At 44.1% G+C, this 20,772-nt stretch overlaps 2 protein-coding genes across 3 annotated transcripts in view; one reads left to right on the forward strand and one right to left on the reverse strand.

The window, feature by feature from the left end:
• RRAGD (Ras related GTP binding D) overlaps nt 1–5,530 on the reverse strand; it is a 39,280-nt gene extending 33,750 nt beyond the window's left edge. Inside the window, exon 1 of the mRNA XM_065590186.1 lies at nt 5,383–5,530. Coding sequence (XP_065446258.1) covers nt 5,383–5,515 — 133 coding nt within the window. The 5' untranslated portion in view covers nt 5,516–5,530. The remainder of the gene's footprint in view (nt 1–5,382) is intronic.
• The window catches only part of ANKRD6 (ankyrin repeat domain 6), a 173,235-nt gene continuing 157,892 nt past the window's right edge, over nt 5,430–20,772 (forward strand). The window contains exons 1-2 of one of the 2 annotated variants that reach the window (XM_005299720.5): nt 5,430–5,569; nt 6,851–6,954. The gene's annotated coding sequence lies outside the window, so the exon portion shown is untranslated. The remainder of the gene's footprint in view (nt 5,570–6,850; nt 6,955–20,772) is intronic. The other variant, XM_005299724.4, reaches the window with a different exon arrangement.

Raw genomic sequence — 20,772 nt, forward strand, 5'->3', positions numbered from 1 at the left:
CGCCTCTCACCGACTCCTGGCTGGTTTCCCACAATCATCAGGATCTCCATTTTAAGTGAGAGAAACAATTTTAAAAACGGACAGAAACTGACAATTGGATGCTGGATTGTTCTCACACTACTTGGCTCAAAGGAAAATTGAGCCTGTAGAAGAACTGCAATTGTATAAAAAGAGGTATACTGGTATCAAATAGATGTTGCTGACTTATCTGAGACTAGACTAAGTGGTACATTTAGAGAAAAATAATACACTTTCTACTGGTCAGGCTACAAGGCAGATCAAAACATCAGCCTACACAGGGTAGGTTTCGCAATAGCAAACTCCATTGCTAATAAACTACCACAGCAATCTATGTCAATATCTGAGCTCCTAATGACATTACAGATACTATTGTCCCACAACAACTTTCTGACAATAACAAGCACCTACGCCCCAACACTACTTGCTCCTGAAGAAATGAAGACTCAGTTCTACAGCCAGTTAAGTGACTCTCTCACTCAAGCTGCTGAGAATATAGTTCATTTCCAGTTGAATGACTTCCCAATCCTGTAAGCATATTTCAGCAAATTTCTGATGTAGTAGAAACTCCGAGTCTTGAGGTTCAATGGCAGTGCAAATCTGCTTGGTCCACATTCACAGCTGACCAAACCCTTCCATTCAGCAATATGTAGGGGTAATCATTAGCGGAAACATCTCTCTGGCATAGATTCCCAGATCTCCTTCACAGGACTGGAAAGCCACCTCTCTTTTCCATTCTGGTACCTTGCAAACCGCTATGTTCTCCAGATGTTGCCCAGCCTTTAAAGAAGAGATTGCAAACTGGTAACATAGCCCCTGGAAGGAACTGCCAACCCCCCCACCCCGACCCCCTTGAGACACTATAAAAACTTTACATTTGAAAAACATAAGTACATTTATCGCACCATTATTTGCCTCTGCTCCTTCCTCATGGGCTGCAAAAGTTGTCTGAGAACCAAGGAAAGTCTAACAGTCACATTCCTGGAATGCTGACAAGTAACAAAATTGTAACCTTTACAGCATAGTTATGTTATGTCGGGAGATTACTCAGTTACTTCTAAAGGAAAAGAAAATATGCTGTGCTTCTCTTTGAATCAGCAGGTCCTTTGGCTCCTGAGAGGGAAACCATTCTGCCAGGAGGGCAGGAGCAGCACCCCACACACAGTGGAGGCAAATGGAGAAGGATGCTGGAAGACCTGCTCATAGGGATAGACAAGAGGAACTAGCAGCAGTCTTAGTACCTCAAGGCATGGGAGGATTGGGCTCTTCAGCAGGAAGAAACACTGATGAACCAATTAATAGCGCAGGAGCCACGCCATAAGGAACAGGACGATGCCCACAAGGAAAAGGAGCATTCCCTAATGAAGAGGCTCATAGAACTGGTAGCCAAATGAATTCAGGGTCTCTCTGCTTCTGAGGCCACTGCACCTGTCTGTAAACTGTCACCTCCTCTTCCTTCTCCTGCTGCCACACAGGATGCTGCTGAGCATAAAGTATGGAGCCCCATATGTACATGCCAATGTTCCACCATATGCTTTTCCAGCAGCTGTATAAGGTGTAAAGATGTCCCTCAGCACGGTCATATATCATCTTCTGTCTCCTTGCTGTGCCGAGATGGCACATCTGGCATCCCTGATTTCCCTTGTGCGCTGGGGACCAAGACCAGTGTGCACAGTTTGTAAACCAGACTTGTTCTGAGCCCACTCAAGACAGAAGCACTCCTCTTTACTCTCACAAATGTTATGGAATGTGGAGCATGCAATGATTATACAAACCAGCGTTGTCCAATTGGCATCCAGATGGGATAGGAAGCGCCAAAAAGATTTCAGCATGCTCCATGACTATTTTTTCATAGATTCATAGATTCTAGGACTGGAAGGGACCTCGAGAGGTCATCGAGTCCAGTCCCCTGCCCGCATGGCAGGATCAAATACTGTCTAGACAATCCCTGATAGACATTTATCTAACCTACTCTTAAATATCTCCAGAGATGGAGATTCCACAACCTCCCTAGGCAATTTATTCCAGTGTTTAACCACCCTGACAGTTAGGAACTTTTTCCTAATGTCCAACCTAGACCTCCCTTGCTGCAGTTTAAACCCATTGCTTCTGGTTCTATCCTTAGAGGCTAAGGTGAACAAGTTTTCTCCCCCATCCTTATGACACCCTTTTAGATACCTGAAAACTGCTATCATGTCCCCTCTCAGTCTTCTCTTTTCCAAACTAAACAAACCCAATTCTTTCAGCCTTCCTTCATAGGTCATGTTCTCAAGACCTTTAATCATTCTTGTTCTCTTCTCTGGACCCTTTCCAATTTCTCCACATCTTTTTTAAAATGCGGTGCCCAGAACTGGACACAATACTCCAGCTGAGGCCTAACCAGAGCAGAGTAGAGCGGAAGGATGACTTCTCGTGTCTTGCTCACAACACTCCTGTTAATACATCCCAGAATCATGTTTGCTTTTTTTGCAACACCATCACACTGTTGACTCATATTTAGCTTGTGGTCCACTATAACCCCTAGATCCCTTTCTGCCGTACTCCTTCCTAGACAGTCTCTTCCCATTCTGTATGTGTGAAACTGATTTTTCCTTCCTAAGTGGAGCACTTTGCATTTGTCTTTGTTAAACTTCATCCTGTTTAACTCAGACCATTTCTCCAATTTGTCCAGATCATTTTGAATTATGACCCTGTCCTCCAAAGCAGTTGCAATCCCTCCCAGTTTGGTATCATCCGCAAACTTAATAAGCGTACTTTCTATGCCAATATCTAAGCCGTTGATGAAGATATTGAACAGAGCCGGTCCCAAAACAGACCCCTGCGGTACCCCACTCGTTATGCCTTTCCAGCAGGATTGGGAGCCATTAATAACAACTCTCTGAGTACGGTTATCCAGCCAGTTATGCACCCACCTTATAGTTTTTGCAACTACTGAGTTTATAACTGAAGTCTCTATTTATTCAGTTTATAACTGAAGTCTCTATAACTACTATTTTGCAACTACTGAGTTTATAACTGAAGTCTCTTTTTCCAGGGTAAATGATGTTGGGTATAGTTTAATGAGCCAAAGCAGGAATGGGTATGCAGTGTCCCCAAAAATAACAATCGGTACAGACACACTGTAGAGAACCATATCCTTTCTGTAGAATAAAGTCCCTTCTTCAAGTACAATCCTGATTTCTTCAACATCTTGAATCTGCCTCTAAATCTGTCCACTAAACCTTGCAGAATGAGCAAATAGTAATCTTTTCGGTTCACATACTCACTTGCCCTTTTTTTTGTGAACAAAGTATTGGGATGTGTGTGCCATTGATAGCCCCAGAAAAGTTCAGAAACCTCATCTCCTCAAATCCAGCTATTATTTCTGCAACTTTGATTATTGCCACACCCATAAGTAGATCACAGTGCTAACTACCTCACAAACCTGCATAACCACAATGCTGACAGTGGATTTTCCAATCCCCAAGTGGTTTGCAATGGACATTTATCTGTCTGGTATTGCCAGCTTCCAAAGGGCAGTAGCAACCTGCTCCTGCACAGGTATGTCTTCCCTGAATCAAATGTTCTGTCACTGGGAGTTTGGCACAAGCTCCTCACACAGCTCCAGGAAGATCTCTTTCCTCATTTGGAAGTTCTGAAGCCACTGCTGATCACCCCAGGTTTCCAAAACTCTGTGATCTCATGACCTCATATTGGTTCTTTTGTATCCAAAGAGATGATCCATCCAAGAGCAGATTGTGGCAACACCAGCATTTACTATATCTGTGCAGTATGAGCTGAATGAATTGTCATTGACCCTCCAGGTCAGCCATCTTCAACATGTCATAAAAATCTGTTCAAATTCTATCCAGCATCTCTCTGATTATACCTACTCCACTGCATAACCATTTGTCCTATGACAAGGAGCAGAAGCAGAACCACATCATCCCATTGCTCCATGTCTTCCACCCAGTTTGGCAGGAAATAACAGTGAGGGACGATGTGATCAGGAACTACCATTGACCAATGTGTGAAGGTGGGGGACAGTACTAACAATGCACAACAAACTAGTTCCTAAAGTGTCCCCTGTGAGGCATAAAACCTGGCATATCACTCCTGAAATGGTAGCGCTAACATTGCGTAACAACAGTGCAGTGTGGATGAAGGTATATGTGTGTACACAGCATCATGCCTGTGTCCAGCTGTGATAGGGTGTCCACCCCATACAAAGCCTAAAGGGTTAAGGTGGCCAGGTGGTCAATTAACCAGCTATACTGCACCTGGGGGGAGGAGCCAGGGAGTGGGGACTAATTAGGGACCAGGCTCAGCTGGACAGGAATAGGAGGGGCCTGTATAAAGCCCAGTAGCAGTGAACAGCACAGTGTGAGCCTGCAGCAGTTGTTCTCAGGGGGAGAGGGAGAGGGAGCGGGAGCGGGAGAGGGAGAGGTGGTGGTGGTGGGTGGTGGTAAGCAGCCAGGGCCGGCACCGGCACCAGCTTACCAAGCAGGTGCTTGGGGCGGCACGTCCAGCTGTTCGGTGGCAATTCGACGGACAGTCCCTCGCTCCTACTCGGAGCAAAGGACCTCCCATCGAATTGTCGATGCAGATCGCGATCGCAGCTTTTTTGTTTTTGTTTTTTGTTTGGCTGCTTGGGGCGGCCAAAACCCTGGAGCCGGCCCTGGAAGCAGCCCAGGGGTACACCAGTAAGGTTCAGGATTGTGCAGACCTTGTTGTAGGGTCCCTGGTCTGGGTTTCCCTGCCAGCCCCTGGAGAAGTGGCACCCTTAAGGGGCAGTGAATGAGAAGACTGCCTGAGACAGTGGGTCCTGAGAGATGGAGAAAGCATTGCCCCCACCCCCAAAAGGGGAAACTACAGTGAACTGGCTGGTGGGCCAAGCCATGAAGAGGGAACAGTGGAGTCCCAAGGAGAGTGACTGAGTGCAATTGTAGAAAGGGATGTTGGCCTGGCAGAGCTAATCCCCAGACACAATCAGGAGTGAACAATGCACTCCAGGACACCAGCACAGCATATGTGTGTATGGGGAGCATGCCTGAGCATGTACATAGGCTGGTAACTGTGTTCATGTGTGCCAGTGTAGACATAGCTGCAGATCCTCTATTATAAGTCTGGGGTGGTGGATTTAGCTGGTTGGGAAATGGAAGGGTTTCTTAACACTTTTTTTTTCTGTTGAAATGTCATTTCTCTTCTCCTCTCCCCCCCGTCCCCCCAAGCCATGGTTGTGGTCAGTGGGTCCCCACTCTTCCCCCCGCAAGTCTATGAGAGCCACCTCCTCCAGCCCACCCTCTGCGGCGGCCTTTGTCCTTGCCCGCTACGGCCGCTGGGTGTCGCTGCTGCAGAAAGCAATGGGGAGGGGGGGCTAGTTACCTGCGGAGGGAATCTGAGCAAGAGCTCGCAGGAACTTCACGCCGTCCCGAGGGAGCTGCGAGGAGCAAGCGGAGAGGTCCCCGAGGAGGGCGGGGAGGAGGCAGGAAACCCCCCTTGCACGGCCTGACCGCATTGGCCACGCAGGCGGGGCTAGCGCACCGCCGACTCCCGGGAGCCAGAGGAAAAGGTAGGACTTTTTTTTGCGCGCCCCCCTCCCCCATTTACTAGCTAAGAGTGACTCCTTCTGCGGGGGGGACCTTTCCCCAGCAGGGGCTGGGCTGAGTGACCGGCGTGTGGTGGCCCTGCTAGCTCGGCAGGTGTCTGAATTACTTCTCTGCTAACGGAGCTGGACTGCAGCCTAATCCCCCGCCCGCCTCGCACGGGACTTGGTCCTCGCTTGTAAACAAGCGGAGGGCGTGGGGCGCTGGGCGTTAATGCAGCAGCGGCTTGGTCCCTCCAGGGCTGCTTTTTCCTCAGCACGACCTGGAGAGCGAGGAGCAGCTAGATTGGCTCCGTCCCCTCCCCGGGAGAGCGGCCGGAGAGCCGCGTCCCTTCCTTGGGGAAGGCGGGAGTTAGTTTCCGTGTCGCAGGGAGAACCCGGTCTCGACTCCCCCGGGGGCGAAGTTCCGCAGTGGTGACTCGAGCCCCACTCCTAGTGGCTCTATTGGGAGTTGAGTCAGGAGGACTGCAGGATTGGGCCCCAGGTGGCTGCATTCTCCTTCCTCTGAGGGTACATCTACACTACAGGGGGGAGTCGATTTAAGATACGCAAATTCAGCTACGTGAATAGCGTAGCTGAATTCGACGTATCGCAGCCGACTTACCCCGCTGTGAGGACGGTGGCAAAATCGACTTCTGCGGCTTTCTGTCGATGGCGCTTACTCCCACCTCTGCTGGTGGAGTAAGAGCGTCGATTCAGGGATCGATTGTCGCGTCCCGACGGGACGCGATAAATCGATCCCCGAGAGGTCGATTTCTACCCGCCGATTCAGGCGGGTAGTGTAGACCTAGCCTGAGACAGCAGCGATGGGAGGTGCCCCCCGAGGTGCTCCTTGTAAACAGGCAGTCAGGACACAAAGGTCCCTCTTCATGGTAGTTGGACACCCATCTACGCCCTCCAGCCCCGCAGGAAGATAGTTTGGTGATTCTTTCCCCCTCCCCCCCCTTCTCTGGCACTGTCTCTCTCTCTGGTAAATACTCCGTGCTGTAGATGTAGTATTTGCTACTACACCATGATTTATCAGCCCCGCTCATTATGAAAGCCCTTATTTTCAGGAGTTTGCGTCAGTCATAGCAGTGTTTGGTTTGGGATGTGATTTAGGCTGCCTGGAGGCATGGAACAAAATTAAAGGTTGATATGAACTGTGAGGGAGGTTTTCCTGCTGGATGTTATAAGTAAGTGTTTGGATGGGAGTGAGCTTGGAGCCAGTTGATGCTTAATATTATAAAACTGTTTGTTTTACGCCAGGGATCTGACAGAGTGAGGCTTTACCATCTGCAGTGTTTAAATAGTAAGATAATTTTGGATGCATTTCCTCACTAAGTCCTGATCCTGCAACTGGATCTCTGAAGGTGAGTGACCGTGATGCCTGTGCAAAGTCCTCATGAAGTCATTGTGGCTCCACAGAGAGAGGGGGGGTTTGTCTGCATGGGTCTGATTGCAAGATCAGGGCTTTAATGTCAGCATTTCAAGCTTTTATAGTGACTTCTATTCAGAAATGGAAATCTGGCCCACAGTCACCCTTCCTTTTCTTGACATCTAATAAAAACTGACAAATGTTTCCATTTGTTTATTACATGTAGTAACTGCTCCCATGGATTTAACACCTTGTGATTACAGTATGTTCAGCTATAACTGGCTATATGCTGTTTCCATCAATGAATGATCTGGAGTGCCATTGGCTTGCAGCAGTCATTTTATTGCCAACACTAACATAGTAAACATTTAGCATACTTTGAGTTAGTGTAGGCATTAGAGCAGGAAGCATTGGCTGAGTTCCATCTTAAAGAGTATCCATATTTCAAGTTATTTGTGAATGGATTATTTAGATTTATATAAAATGGCTTATAATCATTCACAGACAACACTTGACAGTGCATATAGGTTGGTGCTGAATTTGCTTCCTTTTGAAGGAAAGTGATGGTGGGGGGCAGATAAAAAACAATTTCAATAAGTATCTTGCAGAAAGGAAGATCAGTGTGTTTCACTCCAGTTACCTGTAGAGCTATTCAGATGTTGATGAATGTACATATTGTTCTTTAATAGACAGAAGCCCCTTGAATTACAGTAAATCAGTTTATCTTCAAAGAGGGAAGAATGTGCCAATGGCTGTGATATATTCCACAGAAGAGCAGACTTAACACATACATGATGGTGGTCTGTTTTAGGCCCAGATCCTAAGAAGGTTGCATCTGGGTGGAGTGCCATTTACTTACTATACATTGCTTGTGGCACCTTAGAGACTAACAAATTTATTTGGGCATAAGCTTTCATGGGCTATAACCCACTTCATCAGATGCATGGAGTGAAAAATACAGTGGACAGGTATAAATATACAGCACATGAAAAGATGGGAGTTGTCTTACCAAGGGGGGAGGGTGTCAGTGCTAACGAAGCCAATTCAATCAGGGTGGATGTGGCCCATTCCCAACAGTTGACAAGAAGGTGTGAGTATCAACAGAGGGAAAATTACTTTTTGTAGTGACCCAGCCGCTCCCAGTCTTTATTCAGGCCTAATTTGATGGTGCAAATTAATTCCAGCTCTGCAGTTTTTCATTGAAGTCTGTTTTTGAAGGTTTTTGTTGATGAATAGCCACTTTTAAGTCTGTTATTGAGTGTCCAGGGAGATTGAAGTGCTCTCCTACTGGTTTTTGAATGTTACAATTCTTGATGTCTGATTTGTATCCCTTTATTCTTTTGCGTAGAGACTGTCCAGTCTCTATGTACATGGCAGAGGGGCATTGCTGGCACATGATGGCATATATCACATTGGTAGATGTGCAGGTGAACAAGCCCCTGATGGTGTGGCTGATGTGGTTAGGTCCCTTGAATAGATATGCAGACGGAGTTGGCAATGGGGTTTGTTGCAGGGATTGGTTCCTGGGTTAGTGTTTCTGTTGTGTGGTGTGTAGTTGCTGTTGAATATTTGCTTCAGGCTGGGGGGCTGTCTGTAAGCAAGGACTGGCCTGTCTCCTAGGGTCTGTGAGAGTGAGGGATCGTCCACCAGGTTAGGTTGTAGATCCTTGATGATTCATAGATTCTAGGACTGAAAGGGACCTCGAGAGGTCATCGAGTCCAGTCCCCTGCCCTCATGGCAGGACCAAATACTGTCTAGATGCTGGATGCGCTGGAGAGGTTTTAGTTGGGGGCTGTAGGTGATGGCTAGTGGTGTTCTGTTGCTTTCTTTGTTGAGCCTGTCCTGTAGTAGGTGACTTCTGGGTACCCTTCTGGCTCTCAGTCTGTTTCTTCACTTCCCCAGGTGGGTATTGGCCTCGTTAGCACTGCAAAAAGTAATTTTCCCTCTGTTGATATTCACCCCTTCTTGTCAACTGTTGGGAATGGGCCACATCCACTCTGATTGAATTGGCCTCGTTAGCACTGACCCCCCACTTGGTAAGGCAACTCCCATTTTTTCATGTGCTGTATATTTATACCTGCCCACTGTATTTTTCACTCCATGCATCTGATGAAGTGGGTTATAGCCCACTAAAGCTTCTGCCCAAATAAATTTATTGGGGCTTGTCTACACTACCCGCCAGATCGGTGGGTAGCGATCGATCCAGTGGGGGTCGATTTATCACATCTAGTAGAGACGCAATAAATCAACCGCTGAGCACTCTCCCGTTGACTCCGGTACTCCACCAGAACGAGAAGCGCAAGCGGAGTCGACGGGAGAGCATCAGCTGTCGACTTACTGCAGTGGCTTCACTGCAGTAAGTAGATCTAAGTATGTCAACCTCAGCTGCGCTATTCATATAGCTGAAGTTTCGTCTCTTAGATTGACCCCGCACGGTAGTGTAGACAAGCCCTTAATTTTTAAGGTGCCACAAGGACTCCTTGTTGTTTTTGCTGATACAGACTAACACGACTACCCCTCTGAAACCTATACATTGCTTGATTTCAATGTGACTCTGTGTGGGAATAACAGTACATCAGGGCATCGCCTTTTACAAGGTCACAGCCCAAGTACTGACAAGACTAATGACTTAAATTCATAACTTTGCTAGATACTAAAAATTGTGGGCTGAATAGAGAGAGACTGGATTTATGGCTTAATACAACAATCTATAACCCACTAACAACCCCTCCTTTCTTTCCTCCCTATGACAGGAGGGGTGTTAATGGGTCACTTAACACACATTTAAGTCCCTTCGTTTTCAGTTTTACAAAACATATTAATTTTTTTTCTGACCTTTTAGCGTACTTTTGTATCATTCAAATATATATAAAAATAACTTGTTTTATTAGGAAAATACAATACATTGCATGAGATATATGTATTATGATGATACATTTGCCTGTGTGTGTGTATATGCAAAGCTGCCTGTTGAAGTAAGGCTATGTATTAGTCTAGAAGATACCCACACTAAACAAACAGGCACGCACATAAGCTCTGAAGTGCATGTGCATCTGAACATACTGATGAATCTCACGCCCACCACATACACATTTCAAGCTGTTAGCAGATAATGGTTTAAAGATTTGACACACTAAACTGAGAAGAAAATGAAAATCTGTATCAGAATACATTTCAGAACACAATGAAGTATTCAAAAGGTTTTAAAAAAAAACAGGAAAAAAGGATGAAGTTGAGTGTATGCGTTGCAAATGATGTGTCCCAATTATTAAATGTAAATATTTATAGGCTAATAGTTTTAAGTCTACAACAGTAAACTGTTTATTCAAATGAAAAGTTTTATTTGGGGATTAGAGAGATATTGTTTTCTTAAACTCAGAGGTGGCATTGTGTTTTGAGTTCTGTTTTAGTTCTGCAGCAAACCACATTGATTAATGGAATTAACAGTATTAATCTACCGAGTACTCTTTTTTTTCTCCTGTCTTCCTGCCCACCAAAATAAACCCCAATATTTACCCATAAAATATTAATATTTTTGCACTGATTTTCACCTGTTTTTGTGGTAATAAACACTGATAAATCCTGGGAAAAATAAAATAAAATAACTGAAAATGAAGGGCCCTACACATATTTCGAAGGACCATTCAAGGTAAACTATGTATGCTAAACAATCTATTCCATCTTCTATTTAGCTGTGACACTACATTTCCCAGACCTGAAGATCTATGTGTAAGCTTGTCTCTCACCAGTAGAAGTTGGTCCAATAAAATATATTCTCACCCATCTTGCCTGAAAACCTGGCACTGACACTGCTACAACAACTCTGCACAAGACTAATTATGGTCGTTCTAAAAACAAACAAAGCTTTACTAGATACTTCTCTATGTATGATAATGGCTTAGATCCTTCAGACTATACACAGGCAACACCGAAGGTCTGAATCTAGTATGCCTAATTCAAGGTTAGGTCATGTCTACACTAGCGAATTTACAGTGCACACCTTACCATCATGCTGCTGTAAGATCACTCGTGTAGCTGCTCTAGGCCGATGGGAGAGAGCTCTCCCATTGACATAAAACCACCTAAATGAGTGGCAGTAGCTATGTCAGGGAGAGAAGCTCTCCCGCTGACAGCACTGTGAACACGAGCACTTATATCGGTGTAACTTATGTTGTTCGAGGGCGGAATATTCACACCCCTGAGCAATGTAAGTGTTGCTGATATAGGTTGGTGTGTGGACAGAGCCTAACTCAGTAAAATAGAAACAATAATGTTTATCGACTTTGTAGGGATGTTGTGACACTTAATTGAACAACTTTGAAATCCTTGAATGCAAAATAAGTGAGTGCTAAATTTGTATTTATTTCTATTCTATTCAAATCTTCAATTCCTTATTTTTCCATTAACAATGAGGACTTCAGATGAACTTCCAGAGAGCCTATAGCTATATCTTTCCTTAGAGGTATATCAGATTAACATCTAACCAGAGGCAATACTTTATTTAAAACCACAAATGAGATGCCTTATTTCACTTGTGGAATGAGCCTAGTGATATTTCCTTTGTAAGGATAAATAGATTGTAATTCCTCTGGGCAAATAAAAATGGAAATAAGTAATTTTAGTTCTCTATATTGATGGGAGGGGAAGGAGAAGGCATATGTGTGGCTTGTCCAAAATCACCCAGCCCTGAAAAGAAGAAATGTAATTGCAGTTGGAAGAGAGTGGGCAGTAGCAAAGTAGGTTTATGCTGGCGGACTAACTGTGCACCAAAGAACATTCTCCACAGGATTCAAGTCCCTCTTTCTTCAGGGCTTCAGTTTACATGTCACTGGCATCAACTGGGAGGAAGCTGATTAAGCACAGGTGTGAGCCAACTCTCCTTAAAGGAGGCAAAAATATACATGTTCTCTGGCTCCAAGAGTTATTTGAAGACATTTTACAACCAAGTCCTAGATAGTGTGGATATGTTCATACAAGATATACTGTGTAAGCTGTGTGTAGAACTATTTGAATAATTACAAAAAATTTATCATACTCAGCTGCCTGGGGTTAGCTATTGAACACCTCCACTGCTTTAGTGCCAAAGTGAAATAAATAAAACAGGACTGACATGCATATGTTATATGTGAAGCTAATTTACATTACAAGCCAGAATTTGCTGGAATTCACATGGAATTAAAATTAGTTTTCTGCCTCTCTTGTGTTTGGCTCCAGTGAAACTCAAGCTAAAACTTAAAGTCAAGGATGAGTTATGACATGAGATGGAGCAGAAATTCTGAAACAACTGCATTTATTGCTGAAATCTGTTTAATTCTTTAAAATGTTCTTAATCTTCAGAATCTATTAGGAATTAATGATACAGAACAAAACACTGAAGTCTTTGTTTTCACTTATTTAGTGTTTAAAGGCTTAATATTCTAAGGAGTGGCTGAGACAGAAATGAATAATAGTGAAAGCCCTTGACATCTAAGATGGTTTGCACATTATAGCAAAATACTTAGTTGAAGTTTGTCAAGTATCAGGGGGTAGCCGTGTTAGTCTGTATCTACAAAAACAACAAGGAGTCTGGTGGCACCTTAAAGACTAACAGATTTATTTGGGCATAAGCTTTCATGAGTAAAAAACCTCACTTCTTCGGATGCATAGAGTGAAAGTTATAGATCCAGGCATTATATACCGACACATGGAGAGCAGGGAGTTACTTCGCAAGTGGAGAACCAGTGTTGACAGGGCCAATTCAATCAGGGTGGATGTAGTCCACTCCCAAATTTGGTTTGCCTCCCTAAAATTAATACTTTGAGGGGAAATATACTTTTTCATCCACCAAGTTTAAATTAAAAATAAAACTTGTTAAAGCAACTAATGACTTTGACATTTTCTACAGGAATTAAATCTGGATATTTTATTGGGATTAGGCCAAGCTATCTTGATGTTAGTATGAAAAGAAATACTTCACTTTCTGCCTGTTGAAATCCGTATCATTCCTTTTATTAGCCAGTTGCTTTCGATCTTGGAATAATCAAAGAATGACTTAGAACTTTTATTCGAGTTCATATGTAATGCATTTAGTAACTGAAACTTTAGGTACTATGCAGTGAAAATATGCATGACCAGGAATTTTGGCTCTAGCTTTATAATTTTGTGTAATATAGTAATAAAAAAAGTGTTATCCATATAAAATTGGTATTTGCTAATTATTGGTGCCCAGCACAGTGGGATAAAAAGGATACAAATACAGATTAACTTTGTGTCTTAAACTAATGAACCTCTGCTTAGAAAATGTCATTGTTCCTGAAAGTTTATATAGCTTCTAATTATGGTGATACCAGGAGACAAATTCTGTTCCCATCTCTGTCACTGACTTACTATTGCCCTTGCACAAATTACTTCAACCATCTGGGTTTTGTGAATTGTGAAAGTGTTGTTGTTACCATCTTTTTTTGATGGTTGCTGAATTGCAACATGGTGGATTTAATTCATAAACATTTGAAGTTAGAGATTAATGCTTGAAACCATTTGAAATTTGGGACTTTTTTTTGCTGTTCCTAATAAAACTATTCTCCTCATCTTGCTGTTCTCTGTGATGATCTGCACTGGACACCCAGAACTGTAAGCCACTGTTACCCCTCTGCTTTAGCAAATGTGAGTTTTACTGGAGATTAGACTGTGTCAGCTCCCTTCCTCTTTGCGTCACTCACAACTTCTTCTTCAAGACTCTGCCCATGTTTGTTATCTGCAAGGCAAGGTAATCAGTGAACCCAGTTCCTGAGTTCCCCAGAGGAGCGTGTGTGTGTGTTTGTTCCTCTCATGTCCAGTCCCTCATGGGACACTCACAGAAGGTTTATAGTAAAACTAAGAATAAGTTTTTATTAACAAAGCACAGGGTTTTAAGTGATACTAAATGAGGAAAAGAGACAGGCTTGTTTACATACAAAAATGCTTTCTAGTGCCTAAAACTTAATTATAGCACGTTATAGTTGCCATTTGTCACTTACAGCAAGTTATCAGCAGTTCCTGCCCTTCAGGCTCAGGGGGGCCATTCTTCCTATGCTCAGAGGGGGCTGTTCCCTTTGTCCCCTGTATGATGGATAACTAGGAATGTCCTTTTTCCTCCCCCTTCATATTTTCTCACGTCCATTATCTTGTCTCAAGAGCCAGGAAGACTTCCCAGGAGTGCAGACTTGGACACCTGCTATGCTCACTAAATTGTTTCCTCTGTTGCTTCTTAGCTTGGTAATTTTGTTTACCTTTATATGTAATTGTACTTTAATTGTCCTCAACCTGTAATCAAGCCTGTCAGACAGGTAAATCCACATTCCTTTGTCTATTGATGACTGCATTTATGCACTGCCTCCAAGGTGTATTTTAAGAACATATTTCCAGTACACATACCTAATTCTTTATACATAACCCATACATCTATCACACAATTTTTTGGGGGGGACCAGCATGTCACCACTTTACATATGATACCTTACATGACACCCTTTAGATACATATTATGACAGCGTGGGATAGCGAGTGCATCCAAATTACTGTATAGTGGGCCCTCTGCCAGTTGACACTGAGGAGCTCTTAGGGGCATAATGTCTCACTTGATTACTGTAACAAACTCTTTTCCAGCTTCCTCCTTTTCTTTTCTTGTCCCCCTCCAGTCGGTCTAGTTATTGCCTCCAAAACAACTATGTTAAGAGAACAGTAAGGTTGCAAAGTGAAGCACTCAAAGGTAAAGATATGCCAGAATTAAGCTTGTAGGACCACTGCCTCATTTGTTGCAGAAGTTGAAAGGGGTAAAGTGAGTGAGGCAGTGGTTTGCAGGAAGAGAGAGGATGCTCTTGTAGTTAAGGCATAGAATGGTGCTTTGGAGAAGTGGATTGTATCCCTTCCACTGAGTCTCCCTCTGGGATGCTAGTCAAGTTAATTAAACCAAACTTTTCATAGGTGGCCACTAACTTTCTCCTCACTTTCTGGAAGCACAGCTTGAGGTCCTAGGGTCTGATTTGCTGAAGTGTGGAGCGCTCCCAGCTGCAACTGAAATCATTGGGAGCCATACTTTAAACACACAAAGCTCTATATAATACTAAGTGCTCTGAGTACTCAAGCCATAGGCATCTAAAACTGGGCACCCAAAATTAGTAAATACTTTTGACAATCTTTCTGTGCCTCAGCTCTCCTTCTGTAAAATGGGATAACTATACCACCTCACTTAACAGGGATTTTGTGAACATAGTATTTATGAGGCACTCAGCTGCTGTAGTGATGGGCACCATAGAAAAGCCTTAGTGCCAAGGAAGATGGAGGAGATATTTATATAGTCTACCTTGTTTTGGATGTCCATGTTGAAAGGATGGCCCTGCTTTCTAGCCTGGACATAGTGCTATGAAAATTCCATTGTAATGAATCTGTGGAACTTAACACTAAGAATAGGAAAATGTATCCATGCTTACCTGAAAATATCTTTTCTTCAAGTAATAAGTTGCACAGATCTGGCCTACCTTGGAGACAAAGTGATCATCTAGCAAAGAGATGGAAATTTAACATTTTAGTGGCACATGACATCCAATTCCAAGGATTTGGGTTTGTTGTCATTAGGTGGTAGAAACTGTTGTGTTTCTCAAAATATATTTATCACAATCCGTAATTTTTAAAAAGTAGATCTGAATTATCCTTTGAAAATTCTCAACTGGGACGTCAGGAGGTAGAACTGACAGGTCTGGTTCTACCCCACAAGCTGCAAGCAGACTGAAGTTTGTATTGTAATGGATCTGTGGAACAGTGTAGTTCAAGGATATTTTCAGATAATTACAGATCAGTTTTCCTATTCTAGGCAGAACAATCTTCACACACAAACATCTACAGCATGGGTTCTTTTTATCACAGGCACATATGCTGCTCTGCCTATTTTCCCAGTTCTTGTGAGAGTTAAGAATGTAAGGTGTTGAAACATTTTTTGTCCTTCTACATGTCTCTGGAAGAATTATTGTACATTTCAAGTACACTGTTTTGGTGGGGGGACAGGGTTTTTTTTTTTTACACTAAAGAGTGCCCCCCCGGTGAACTACAATTTGAGGTATAGGAGCTTTCCCTGAAGGATCTTGGAAACAATGTGGTACTCTTGTCCCTGCAACATGAACAGAGGGAAAGGAGGAGGCTGTGTTCATCAGGGGAGGGAGTTGGGTGCATTTCTTCAAATGGGACACATGAAACACGGAAGGGGAAGCTGGAGGCAGAAGGCCACCAGCTGTGTTGAAAGACCAGAAAGGGGCCAAGGTACCAGTACAGTTTGTGGGAGGGATGGAAAGTGTCCAAGTGTCGTGTGAAGAGCCATACCTTGTCTCCAACAGTAATTGGAGGATTGACTTGACAATGGCAATTGGCGGAGTGCTTACAGTCCTTCCTGGTAGCATCCAACTGGGGTTTCAGTTCCTCCTGGATGTGGTGGAGGTGTTGAAGCAGGTTGAAGGCTGTGGGGATGTAGGAAGTCGGTTGTAGGGATGGGTGGAATTGGGTGAAAGCTATAGTTAGAAAAGAAGGGGCCTTAGCAGGTGAATTTGTGATCAGAGTTGTTACACACGAATTCTGCAAAGGGTAAAAGTAGGATCCAGTCATCCTCGTGATAATTAATAAAAACACAAATATTGCTCCAAAATTTGACTCACCCATTCTGACTGTCCATGCATCTGGGGGTGATATGTTGTGGAGGTTGCAGGCTAAGTTCCCTATAAGCTGTGCAGCAGCCTTCTTAGTGCTGTGCAGGCACTCAGGGAACCCGCCTGGGGATGGGACACCCCTCTCCCAGCCCCAACCTAGCTTGGCCCCCAACCTGCCACGGCCAGCACGCCCCTCCCCTGGCCCCAAATCTGCCAGGGCAGCCCAGCCCAGGCTGCGGGTGGGGCGGCCGTGGACCCGGCCCGGACCTGTCAGAGGAGAGATGCCTATCCTGCAGCCCTAGCCCCGGAGCTGCCACGGCAGGGAGAGGCGCTTTCCTGCCCAGCTGCTACTGCAGGGAGAGAGCGAGCTGGGGGGAGCCCTCTCTCCCTGCTGTAGCCCCAGAGCACTCTACTGTATCCCAAACCCCTCATTCCCAGCCCCACTCCAGAGCCTGCACCCCCTGCTGGAGCCCTCACACCCTTCCACCCCAACCCTCTGCCCCAGCCCTGAGCTCCTGCCCACACTCCGAACCCATTGGCCCCACCCCCACCACATGAATTTTGTTATGTGCACCAATATGGAGGTGATGTGTGGGGAAAAATTAGAGGGAACACTGGTTGCAGGTAGACATCCAAGAGCTGGAATAGTCCTTGGCAGAAGGGGGAGGAGATGTGACAATTGGGTCTCAAATTTACCCAAATTGTGAGCTTAATTGTAAAAAAAGTATGAAAAAGTTCATAAGATATTACAATGACCTATAATAACAAATGTTGATGGGAAAAAGTGTAAAAGGGAGACAGAAAATTTGAATTAGTCTAAACTAAAAGGTCTACTGATATGATTGAAGGACTGTGTTGAAATTATGCTTATTTCAAAACAGGAGATGTGGAGCCAGAAGTTAATGAGCCAAAATTGATATGTTGGATATTAAGCCTAAATAGTGGACAAAATAATGAGGGGATGGGCTGTTCCCTTTTTGGGTCCTTAAAAGAGAGATTTTGTGGGGATGTGATGGGTTCCTCCTGGGGTGCCACCTGGAACTGGGGTATCACCAAGTCCCCTGACCCACCAGCTGGGGCTCCCTCTCACATTGTGCAGCTGTGACAAGCTGCAGAGCCCTCCAACCTGCACTTTCACCAGAATACATACAGGTGTAGGGACACACCAAGCTGCAGTTACATGCAGGCTCTCTGACCAGCTCCTGCATAGGAAGGCTACAGCTAAGGCAACTTCCAGCTCTCCAGGCACATACCAGAATTACACCGTCTTGTGCTGCACAAGGAACTGTACAGCGTAAACTTATAAAGTTCATCCCCTCCCTCAATGTGGAGAGGAATATGCAACAACCTTTACCCCTACACTATGACCCCATACACTTCACTCCAACTGATTGGTTTAGATAAAGAAAAAACAAAATTATTAACTATAAAAGATAGATTTTAAGTGATTATATGGCATAGCAAACAGATCAAAACAGATTACCTGGCAAATAAACAAAAAACACAAATTAAGACCAATAGATTGGATATGAATTAACAGATTCTCACCCTAAGAAATGATACAAGCAGGCTGAAGATTCTTAAGGGGCAAACTGCACTTGCTTTACAGCTTGGAATCCCTAGGTGTTTCATTCACATGCTAGAAATCCCTTTAGCCTGGGTACAGCCCTTCTCCCAGTTCAGCCTTTTGTTCCTCAGGTGTTTCCAGGAGTCTTCTTGTGTGGGGAGTGAAGAACCCCAGATGTCACTCCTGGCCTTGTATAGCTTTTGCATAGGGCGGGAACCCTTTGTTTCAAAGCTTGGTTCCCAGACCAGTCCGTGGAAGAATACTTACAACCCAAGGTGGAGTCCAGCATCATGTGGTTTGATCACATGTCCTTGTAGGGTCATAGCAGCCATTACTCACAGGCTGTTTGGAGTGTTCTCAAGAAGGCTTATCCCCAAGTGGGAGATAAGCTTTCCCTAAGGCCTATTTTTTTCCTAATGGCCCATTCCTCTGAACAGGCTTTTCCTCACCCATTACCTAGACAGAAAACATCTTGTCTAGTGGGCATTACCCAGGTGTAACTACATTTGAAATACAGATACATAGTCAACATTCATAACTTCAGATAAAGAATTGATACATGCATGCAAATAGGATAATCATATTCAGCAAATCATAACTTTTCCAATGACACCTCACATGACTTATCTTGCATGAAATGCATCAGAATTATGCTATAATGATACAATAATATCACTATGAAGAATATGGGGTGCAGAATCACAGAGGAAAACCTCAAAAGAACAAAACGAAGAACAGACTTAGGCTTCCCCATCATGACGGCTGTGCCTGCTGTGTTCTGGGACACAGGGCCTTCTCTCAGGATCAGGATGATGATGCCCTGGGCCAGAGACATTTTAACCCCCATCAGCTCCAGCTGAATCACCAGCACCACCTGGGATGATGACTACTACCATGCTGCTAGGCTGAACCTGCCCACCCACACCTGGTGCACCTGGCGCAGAGGGGCAGGGCCCTGGGTTGTTTCTGGGGCAAGCCCAGCCCTTGCACTGTATCAGGGTTGGGTGCAGCCTTACTACTGAGTCTGTATCCAGGGTGGAGTTCTCGCCCACACACTCAGTCTAACAGATTGCCATATTTCAGCATTCCTTGACCCTTTACCTCTACTATTGGAAGGAACCAGATCGAGAAGAGAGCTCATCTACACTGTAAAAATCTAGAATGGTGTTACAACACAACAGTATTCCAACATGGCTAAAACAGAGTTTGGTGTTGTGGTATAAAGAAGATTAAATCCTATACCTGGACTGTGCCTTGGCTTTGGACACTGTAATGCTGAAATCTCAGGGCATTTATGTGTTAGCCATAGCACAGGTGCTCATGACCAGTTGTAACACTCCTTCCTCGTGTAGTGGGACTAGGACTACATGGAGATACATTAGGGTGCAATGGTACTGGAGCACGAACTGCATATCTTAAAATTGGCTGCTCTATGCAGTGTTTACAGTCAGTGTTGCTGACTTTACAAGAACTGTGATAATGCGGCCTGCATATCAGAGCTTCTTTCCTCCAGATTCTTCTTTCTCCCAAATGTATGTGGCAAAGCATCATGTTATAGCAGACTTGATCAGCAAATTTGGTATAGATTCATCCTGTGCTCTGGAGGGGACCCCAGTCCCCAAGGTTGGGGGTTTCAGGGTAATGACAGTCTATGGAGACCCTGGCAGTTTGGATTCTATTGGAGCCAAGGTATCTTCAAGGGGTGATGAAGGAGGTGAAGGAGTTGGGTGGTAATGTGAGGCACGGGGACCAACACAGATACCCCTTGCCTTTGGCAGATCCCTCAGAATTGCAGGTGAATTTCTTGCCACTTCCACAACCCTCTCCTTCCACAATGGAAGAATTAGAAGGAAAATTCATGAGTATAAATTTGCTGATTTTCCACTTCCATGTGTTTCTTGGCATGGGGCCCTGTGTATGTTACTATTAGGACATATTCTCAAACCAGGACTGACGTGAGGTTACTGCTTTTTGGGGACATCAGTTTGGAAAAGAATCTCAGTTTCTGAGGAAAAAGTTTAGCCATTATCTCCTAAAATGACTTGCCCATTAGTGATGATGTTTTATCTATGCTAAGTTCCTGTTGGCACAGCAGATTTTCATTCTACCCGATTAGGTGTCATATTGCAGCATAGCAGATGGCATGCTTTTGTAGATTCACATTAGTAACAGAAGTTAAGTCCAGCAGTATTTTCTTTGGGTCTCTGTAACATTACCTGCAGGTAACCCCAATGCAACACTCATTAGAAGTAAGATTTGACCTTTTGTAACATCTACCTAACTTTTCTTTTGTTTGTTTGTACAGCTGGTAGGATTGTCACATGGTGTTTAAGGTGTATCTAACTTAGGCACACTATAAATGCCTATCAGAGTTGTATCTAGGCCCTGTCACTATGAGAGATTGTAACATTATTTACAATGGACCAAGGGGAAAAAAAACTAAAACAAAATTTACAATTCAGTGAATTTTCCCACTTTTCCAATGTCTAAAGGCACCAGGATAAATTAAGGAAGTAGACAAGAGTATATACAGTACTCACACAGAGATTGAAAGAAATATGGTGAATTTCTCACTCTTAATTGTGAATCTGCTAGC

This window comes from Chrysemys picta, chromosome 3 (genome assembly GCF_011386835.1).
Source record: "Chrysemys picta bellii isolate R12L10 chromosome 3, ASM1138683v2, whole genome shotgun sequence".
Classification (NCBI taxonomy): Eukaryota; Metazoa; Chordata; order Testudines; family Emydidae; genus Chrysemys; species Chrysemys picta.